The sequence below is a fragment of the Lolium perenne genome, chromosome 1 (assembly GCF_019359855.2).
Source record: "Lolium perenne isolate Kyuss_39 chromosome 1, Kyuss_2.0, whole genome shotgun sequence".
Lineage (NCBI taxonomy): Eukaryota > Viridiplantae > Streptophyta > Magnoliopsida > Poales > Poaceae > Lolium > Lolium perenne.
This window is the reverse complement of record NC_067244.2, coordinates 179,629,577-179,639,191: the sequence shown is the minus strand read 5'-3', so window position 1 is coordinate 179,639,191 and position 9,615 is coordinate 179,629,577. Positions and strand designations below refer to the sequence as shown.

The following is a 9,615-nucleotide window of genomic DNA, read 5'->3' as shown; positions in this document are numbered from 1 at the left end:
TTACTTTGATGATACTTTGCCTCCTATTTATGATGATTATAATGATAGTAGCCTTTTGGTACCACCTATTATGGAGGATAAATTTGATTATGATTACAATATGCCTCCTATATTTGATGATGAGAATAATAATGATAGCTACTTTGTTGAATTTGCTCCCACTACAACTAATAAAATTGATTATGCTATTGTGGAGAGTAATAATTTTATGCATGAGACTCATGATAAGAATGCTTTATGTGATAGTTATATTGTTGAGTTTGCTCATGTTGCTACTGAAAGTTATTATGAGAGAGGAAAATATGGTTGTAGAAATTTTCATGTTACTAAAACACCTCTCTCTTTGCTGAAATTTTTGAAGTTACACTTGTTTTATCTCTCTATGCTTGTTGCATTATGCTTCTTGAATTTGTTTATTTACAAGATTCCTTTGCATAGGAAGCATGTTAGACTTAAATGTGTTTTGAATTTGCCTCTTGATGCTCTCTTTTGCTTCAACTACTATTTCTTGCGAGTGCATCATTAAAACTGCTGAGCCCATCTTAATGGCTATAAAGAAAGAACTTCTTGGGAGATAACCCATGTGTTATTTTGCTACAGTACTTTGTTTTATATTTGTGTCTTGGAAGTTGTTTACTACTGTAGCAACCTCTCCTTATCTTAGTTTAGTGTTTTGTTGTGCCAAGTGAAGCCTCTAATCGAAGGTTGATACTAGATTTGGATTTCTGCGCAGAAACAGATTTCTATCTGTCACGAATCTGGGCTGTTTTCTCTGTAGAAAAATCATAAAAATATGCCAATTTACGTGCGTGTTCCTCAGATATGTACGCAACTTTCATTAGTTTTGAGTTTTCTGATCTGAGCAACGGAAGTATTTATTAAAAATTCGTCTTTACGGACTATTCTGTTTTGACAGATTCTGCCTTTTATATCGCATTGCTTCTTTCGCTGTGTTGGGTGGATTTCTTTGTTCCATTACCTTCCAGTAGTTTTGAGCAATGTCCAGAAGTGTTAAGAATGATTGTGTCACCTCTGAACATGTGAGTTTTTGATTATGTACTAACCCCTCTAATGAAGTTTATGAGAAGTTTGGTGTGAAGGAAGTTTTCAAGGGTCAAGAGAGGAGGATGATATACTATGATCAAGAAGAGTGAAAAGTCTAAGCTTGGGGATGCCCCGTGGTTCACCCCTGCATATTCTAAGAAGACTCAAGCGTCTAAGCTTGGGGATGCCCAAGGCATCCCCTTCTTCATCGACAAAATTATCAGGTTCCTCCCCTGAAACTATATTTTTATTCGGTCACATCTTATGTACTTTACTTGGAGCGTCTGTGTGCTTTTGTTTTTGTTTTTGTTTTGTTTGAATAAAATGGATCCTAGCATTCTTTGTGTGGGAGAGAGACACGCTCCGCTGTAGCATATGGACAAGTATGTCCTTAGGCTTTACTCATAGTATTCATGGCGAAGTTTCTTCTTCGTTAAATTGTTATATGGTTGGAATTGGAAAATGATACATGTAGTAAATTGCTATAATGTCTTGGATAATGTGATACTTGGCAATTGTTGTGCTCATGTTTAAGCTCTTGCATCATATACTTTGCACCTATTAATGAAGAAATACATAGAGCATGCTAAAACTTTGTTTGCATATTTGCTCTCTCTAAGGTCTAGATAATTTCTAGCATTGAGTTTAAACAACAAGGAAGACGGTGTAGAGTCTTATAATGTTTTCAATATGTCTTTTATGTGAGTTTTGCTGCACCGCTTCATCCTTGTGTTTGTTTCGAATAGCCTTGCTAGCCTAAGCCTTGTATCGAGAGGGAATACTTCTCATGCATCCAAAATCCTTGAGCCAACCACTATGCCATTTGTGTCCATCATACCTACCTACTACATGGTATTTCTCCGCCATTCCAAAGTAAATTGCTTGAGTGCTACCTTTAAACAATTCAAAATTTATCACCTCTGATTTGTGTCAATGTTTTATAGCTCATGAGGAAGTATGTGGCGTTTATCTTTCAATCTTGTTGGGCAACTTTCACCAATGGACTAGTGGCTTCATCCGCTTATCCAATAATTTTGCAAAAAGAGCTGGCAATGGGATTCCCAGTCCCAAATTAATTAACAAAAATAGACACTCCTCCATGGTATGTGATTGTTGGACGGCACCCGAAGGATTCGGTTAGCCATGGCTTGAGAAAGCAAAGGTGGGGAGGAGTGTCATCATAATAAAACTAAAAATAAAAAAGGCACTCCTTCATGGTATGAGATTGTTGGCAAGCACCCGAGGATTCGGTTAGCCATGGTTTGTGAAAGAAAGGTTGGAAGGAGTGCCACACAAAAATAAAATAAAATGGGAGCCGCTCTTTGAAGGTTTGTCTGGCAAGGGGGTTAGAGTGCCCACTACCATTCGTTGACAACAACAAACACCTCTCAAAACTTTACTTTTATGCTCTCTATATGTTTTCAAAACCAAAGCTCTAGCACAAATATAGCAATCGATGCTTTCCTCTGCGAAGGGCCTTTCTTTTACTTTTTATGTTGAGTCAGTTCACCATCTCTCTCCACCTCAAGAAGCAAACATTTGTGTGAACTGTGCATTGATTCTTACATACTTGCATATTGCACTTGTTATATTGCTTGCATTGACAACTATCCATGAGATATATATGTTATAAGTTGAAAGCAACCGCTGAAACTTTATCTTCCTTTGTGTTGCTTCAATACCTTTACTTTGAATTATTGCTTTATGAGTTAACTCTTATGCAAGACTTATTGATGCTTGTCTTTAAGTACTATTCATGAAAAGTCTTTGCTTTATGATTCATTTGTTTACTCATGTCATTACCATTGTCTTGGATTGCTGCATTCACTACATATGCTTTACAATAGTATGATCAAGGTTATGATGGCATGTCACTCCAGAAATTATCTTTGTTTATCGTTTACCTGCTCGGGACGAGCATAAACTAAGCTTGGGGATGCTGATACGTCTCCGACGTATCGATAATTTCTTATGTTCCATGCCACATTATTGATGATATCTACATGTTTTATGCACACTTTATGTCATATTCGTGCATTTTCTGGAACTAACCTATTAACAAGATGCCGAAGTGCCAGTTTGTGTTTTATTCTGTTTTTGGTTTCAGAAATCCTAGTAAAGAAATATTCTCGGAATTGGACGAAATCAACGCCCAGGTTCCTATTTTGCCCGGAAGCATCCAGAACACACGAGAACCGCCAGAGAGGGGGCACAGGCCCACCAAACCATAGGCCGGCGCGGCCTAGGGGTGGCCCGCGCCCCCCTATAGTGTCGTCGCCCCGTTGACCTTCTGACGCCGCCTCTTCGCCTATATAAAGCCCCTGGACCTAAAACCTCGAGACGAAAAAAGCCACGGTACGAGAAACCTTCCAGAGCCGCCGCCATCGCGAAGCCAAGATCTGGGGGACAGGAGTCTCTGTTCCGGCACGCCGCCGGGACGGGGAAGTGCCCCCGGAAGGCTCCTCCATCGACACCACCGCCATCTCCATCAACGCTGCTGTCTCCCATGAGGAAGGAGTAGTTCTCCATCGAGGCTCGGGGCTGTACCGTTAGCTATGTGGTTCATCTCTCTCCTATGTACTTCAATACAATAATCTCATGAGCTGCCTCACATGATTGAGATTCATATGATGATGCTTGTAATCTAGATGTCGTTATGCTAGTCAAGTGAATTTTACTTATGTGATCTCCGGAGACTCCTTGTCCCACGTGTGTAAAGGTGACAGTGTGTGCACCGTGTGGGTCGCTTAGGCTATATTTCACAGAATACTTATTCACTGTTATGAATGGCATAGTGAAGTGCTTATTTATATCTCTTTATGATTGCAATGTGTTTTGTATCACAATTTATCTATGTGCTACTCTAGTGATGTTATTAAAGTAGTTTTATTCCTCCTGCACGGTGTAATGGTGACAGTGTGTGCATCCGTGTTAGTACTTGGCGTATGCTATGATTATGATCTCTTGTAGATTATGAAGTTAACTATTGCTATGATAGTATTGATGTGATCTATGCCTCCTTTCTTAGCATGAAGGTGACAGTGTGCATGCTACGTTAGTACTTGGTTTAGTTGTGTTGATCTATCTTACACTCTAAGGTTATTTAAATATGAACATTGAATTGTGGAGCTTGTTAACTCCGGCATTGAGGGTTCGTGTAATCCTACGCAATGTGTTCATCATCCAACGAGAGTGTAGAGTATGCATTTATCTATTCTGTTATGTGATCAAAGTTGAGAGTGTCCACTAGTGAAAGTCTAATCCCTAGGCCTTGTTCCTAAATACTGCTATCGCTGCTTGTTTACTGTTTTACTGCGTTACTACTGCTGCGTTACTACTGCTTGTTTACTGTCCTGAGCAAAGCACTTTTCTGGTGCCGTTGCTACTACTCATATTTATTCATACCACCTGTATTTCACTATCTCTTCGCCGAACTAGTGCACCTATTAGGTGTGTTGGGGACACAAGAGACTTCTTGCTTTGTGGTTGCAGGGTTGCATGAGAGGGATATCTTTGACCTCTTCCTCCCTGAGTTCGATAAACCTTGGGTGATCCACTTAAGGGAAAACTTGCTGCTGTCCTACAAACCTCTGCTCTTGGAGGCCCAACACTGTCTACAGGAAAAGGAGGGGGGGCGTAGACATCAGAGGGGAGGACTAACTAAGGGAGGTTCAAGTCTCTGCGCTGTTGAGGGGCTTGCTTGGTGTCTAGGCTTCACATCAGCGGTATGAAAGTGGGGGCGACAACACATGTGAAGCGCAGAGTCCTACCTTTCAGGGTGAAAACCCAAGGTCTGGCCTTAACTGGTTGTGCGTGGCAGTGACCTTGGTGGAGGCATTGTTTTGAGAATGGGGACTATCTTCAGGGTGAAAACCTATGATCTTTTGATCGGGCGACGACGGTGTTGGAGCACTGTTCCCTTCTTGGAGGCGTCGTTTTTTGGAGAGTCTGCAATTCAGGTGTTGTCATGGTGGTGGATGTATTGCTGTTGTTAGGCCCGAGACACTGTAGCGGGACTTTTGTTTCTTAGTTTTCTTTTCCTTTTTTTGGCTGTGTGCATCCGTAGTGTCATTAGGGTGGTGCGTTGTTGCAGAGGCTGGGTGTAATTGGTATCTCTCGATATTAATATATTCCCTTTATCGAAAAAATATGTATTTGATAGTATAAGTACAAATGTTTTTTTCTTATATTGTTGGTCAATCTTTTTCAAAATCTGACTTTGACTAACTTTAGAATGCGAAGTAAATAGTTATGGAGGAAGCATTAGACACATTTTTGTATAGATATCTGTATCTTGACAAAGTTATATGACTTATTTTGGGTGGGTGGAAATCTCTACAAATGTTGCTTTAGTTCTTATTGAAACTTGAAAGCATGTTGCCCTTTTTAGGAAAAAGAAGTTGATTTTGTTCTTATTAAAAAATGTTGCCTTTTTAGGGGGAAAATGGTGCTTTTAGGTGCGGTGCGGCATGTTTGCCCGCTGGTGTACATAATGGTTTGGTTGCAGCGTCCGTGGAACATTAGGCCGTGTCTGATACGTTGCACCTACGTTAAGAACCGCGGACACGCGTTGACAGCCGGAATATTTATGCTCGGTTGCCGACGGTGCTTTTTGCCTCATTGTGTCCCTAGTCTCGATAAGTATCACCTCCCCGTTTCTAACTGTATGGTGCTTTTAGGGTTTCATTTAAATTCACAAGACTGTCTTCTAAAGTACGTAGGAGTAGTACTGTATATATGTTGATGCATGTAGTTACAGTACGTTGTGAGCGCTGCTTCCTCGTAGTAGTACAAAGTAGCAAATGTTATTTTGCTCCTAGAAAATACACGGGCATTTGATCGATAAAAGAACTTGTACTAGGCTTGCCAGTAGTTTTATGCACCGTCAGCTGGGTGCTTGGCATCATTTGTTCTTGACATATAGGAAAGAAATCGCATGCAGGAGGATCTACAGTTTATTGCCGGTGAAATGACGATGAATACGGCAAAAGCACTTTGTCCTTTGAGCCAGTCGCCATGTCGTGTCGCTTCCGGAGCTTGCTCGAGACAAATTGCCCCGCTTTTCCTTCGTTGGTGCCTTGGTGGTGATTGTTTATGTGAGTGTGTTCCACATAATAAATTTTTCCATGTGAGAGTGGACAAATGGAGGCCCAACTACATGTAGCTTTTTATATTTAAAAATTATAAAATTATATTTTTCAGCTTCAAAAAATTCTGAAAAAATCCTGGATGTAGCCAATGATGGAATCTACAAACATGCAAAATCTCAATGTGAAATTCTTAGTATTTTCGGCTACACAAAAATAAAAATGTGTGGATCTGAGAATAGTGAATAGTGCACATTTCAAAACTACAAAATATGTCAGATTTTATCATTTTTGTGTAGCCTACAATACAAAAAAAAATCACGTTGAGATTTTGCAGGTTTCTAGATTTCATCATTGTCTAGATCCAAGATTTTTTTCAGATTTTTTTCAAATTTAAACTATGATTTCTGAATATTTGCAAATAAAGGGCTATATATAACTCGGCCTCCGTTTGCAGTTTTCGCATGTCTGTATTACTAAAATATAAGAGGGAACGCTGATATGATTTGGAAAGCTTATCTTGCGATAATAGCAAGATCATTATTTTGCAAACCCTTATACATAAACGATGTGATTTGTATTTACTAAATCTTCATTAGTCCACTAGCAAGGATAAGTTTTCCTCCACATATTTTAAAGGAATGTTTAATACTCCCTCCAATCTATAGTTTTTGTTGTGTGTATTGTTTCAATGTGAGATAAACCATAACTAGAATTATGAAACTGAGGGAGTACATTTTAAATCGCCGCAGATTACCGCAATCCTTAATCTTGCCACGAGTTGTATGCTTATAGAGGAGCTGCATTTGTGCACTACCCTTCACACTTGATGTTCGGCGATGTACTAAATCACCGAGGCTTATTATGCATTTATGCAAACCGTATTAAAGTAGTAAGTATATACCACGTGGAACAAATATATATTTTAAATTAGTTTAGTTTTCTGTATAATAAATACATAATATACTCCGTAATTGTAATATTGAAAACGAGCAAGTTGGAAACTCGGAATGAAGAATCGTCACGCCGGAACCACATGATATGGTTGAGTGGTTAGAAGGACAGTGGCATCCCCAATTCACCAGAGTTCAAACCCGAGGTTTCAAATTTGGTGTCTAATTAAAGGTGAAATATTCTCCAATGGGAGGTTACGTTCCTATCGATAGCGAGACGTCTTTGGTGATTTCGTCAATCTTAAGATCCGTCGAATGAAGTGTATGCGTGCGTCCGTTCATAGGGATGAATGCATGTCGTATATGTGAGTGTCTATATTTGTACTGTGTTTCGCAAAAAAAAAAGGCAAATTTTCTGATTGAGAGTAACACGGCGGGATTCGTCTTGACGTGCGCCGCTCGGCCACAGTATCGCAGTATCGCTCGTCGTTCGTTGCTACAAACACGACGGGCAGATCTAAACCACGATGCTTTCTTTAAGCTCGCCAATTATTATTACGACCATCCACCAAAAGTAAAGCACGCACGCGCCGGCTGGCCGAACAGTCACCGAAAGCGCCATTTTATTCCGAGCCTCCCGAGCTGGTGACACGAGCGGCGGGACAAAGACTCCGACGACGACCGACGAAGAGGGGCGTTCTCATTGCCGCCGCGGAGTCCTACTCCTAATTACTCTAGTACCACCTCACTAATTTATTTAGTGGTTCATTAGTCGTCGCTAATTGAGATGCCGATGCCAATGCCGGTTGTGACCACGACTCGGGCGCTTAATTTGGCGCGTAGCGTAGCGTAGCTCGCTGGTGTTAAATTAGCTGGCTTGGACGGGGATGTTTAGGCCGCGTGCGCCCGGTCGCGGGTCGCGACAACAAACCCTTGCATATAGTATAATCGAGGCGGTGTACGGGGATCTGATTTGAATTTACTAAGTAGTAGTAGTAAGACACTTTCTTCTTTTAATTTGTACGATGGAGCCTGAAAGCGCTGGTGCGGCACAGCGGATGACCGTGGGGCAGCGCAAGTGTGCATACGGCTAAAGCAGCGCGCCGTCGTACTGATACTGTTAAGAAGAGTAAGCAAAGGAGGTATGGCGTGGTGGAAAGGTTGGCTGGTTTGTCGTGTTCTCGAGTCGAGTTATGTAGTATTGCGTTGCGTCTTGCGTCGTCATAAGCTGGACTACTGTAGCCATTCTTCTGGTAGCAGAAAAGTGCGGGTTGAGCTGTGCTAATCTTGCACTCCAGCTCGGAAATAGGTCATCTTATCCGGCTGGAGCAGGCTTAACGGTTTAACCCCAATCCCGGTTCGATCGACCATGGGCAGGCAGCGCCGCAAGGAAACAAACAAAAAAATAAGGTGCAATTCCGGGCAGGCAAAGGATGCCTTGGCAGAAGGCAAGAGATGGACGAGAGAGGCGAGACATTGCGGGGACGAGGACGGTGTAGGCAGCGGGCTAGCACCGCCCCACCCTAAACCCTACTACTACAAGCAAGCAGACAAGGGCAAAAGGGAAGAGTTTCCCGTCCCGTTCCGTGGTACGTCTGCCGTCCGGTTGTCGTACCCATACCCTGGGATCCAAGGCCACAGCAATTTGAACTGCACGGTCACCAATGCCTACGGCTCCTTCACGGACCGTAGCATCTGCCACGCCGCCAACATCATCTAACCCGCGCACCGAGCTGGAGCTCGTGGCAGCCGTGGCGGCCGCGGCCATTGCGAAACGCAAGCTGAAGGTGGCCACCAAGCACTCTCACAGCATCCCCAAGCTGTCGTGCCCCGGTGGCCGCCACGGCACAATCATAAGCACCGCACGGCTGAACCAGATGGTGCACATTGACACCGCGAATCGGCTCATCACGGTGGAGAGCGGCATGATCCTCCGGGACCTCATCGAGGCCGCCGCAGCGGCGGGGCTCGCTCTTCCGAACTCACCCTACTGGTACGGTCTCTCCATCGGCGGACTCCTTGCGACGGGCGCACACGGGAGCTCGCTGTGGGGCAAGGGAGGCGCCGTGCACGAGTACGTGGTCGGGCTGAGGATCGTGACGCCGGCGCCTGCGAGCAAGGGTTTCGCCGTGGTGAGGGAGCTGGGCGCCGATCACCCGGACCTGGACGACGCCGCCAAGGTCTCTCTTGGGGTCCTCGGCGTCATCTCCCAGGTAACCCGCGGATATCGTACCCGTATGAGCAGGGTATGAGTACACTTTTATGCCCATGGATAGTACCCATACCCTGCCCGTTAAGTCATGGGTAGGGCACGGGTATAACCTCGTACCCGCGGGTATACCCATACCCTGCCAGTTTATTGTTAAATTCTTACGTGACACGTCTATTTTTTTTGATTTATGAGTTAGAATATGAGAATACGATTTTTATATTATGTTAATTTTTATGTACTCAACTACATGTTATTGAGTTGATATAATTAATATTTTTAATCAAAATTGTTATCGATAAATGTAAAATTATGATTGACTTGTGTACAATTTAATCTACCCACCGGGTACCCAATGGGTATGGGTACCCGCCGGGTATGG

At 42.8% G+C, this 9,615-nt stretch overlaps 1 protein-coding gene across 1 annotated transcript; it reads left to right on the top strand.

Moving 5' to 3' along the window:
* Nucleotides 1-8,665: 8,665 nt before the first annotated feature.
* LOC127335367 (L-gulonolactone oxidase 2-like) lies at nucleotides 8,666-9,276 on the top strand. The gene has a single exon (XM_051362014.1). It carries the CDS (start codon nucleotides 8,689-8,691, stop codon nucleotides 9,274-9,276), a length of 588 nt encoding a protein of 195 aa, XP_051217974.1. The 5' UTR covers nucleotides 8,666-8,688.
* Nucleotides 9,277-9,615: the final 339 nt, after the last annotated feature.

Coding starts and splice junctions, on each gene's coding strand:
- LOC127335367 (XM_051362014.1), top strand. CDS start 8,689: ATGCCTACGGCTCCTTCACGGACCGTAGCATCTGCCACGCCGCCAACA.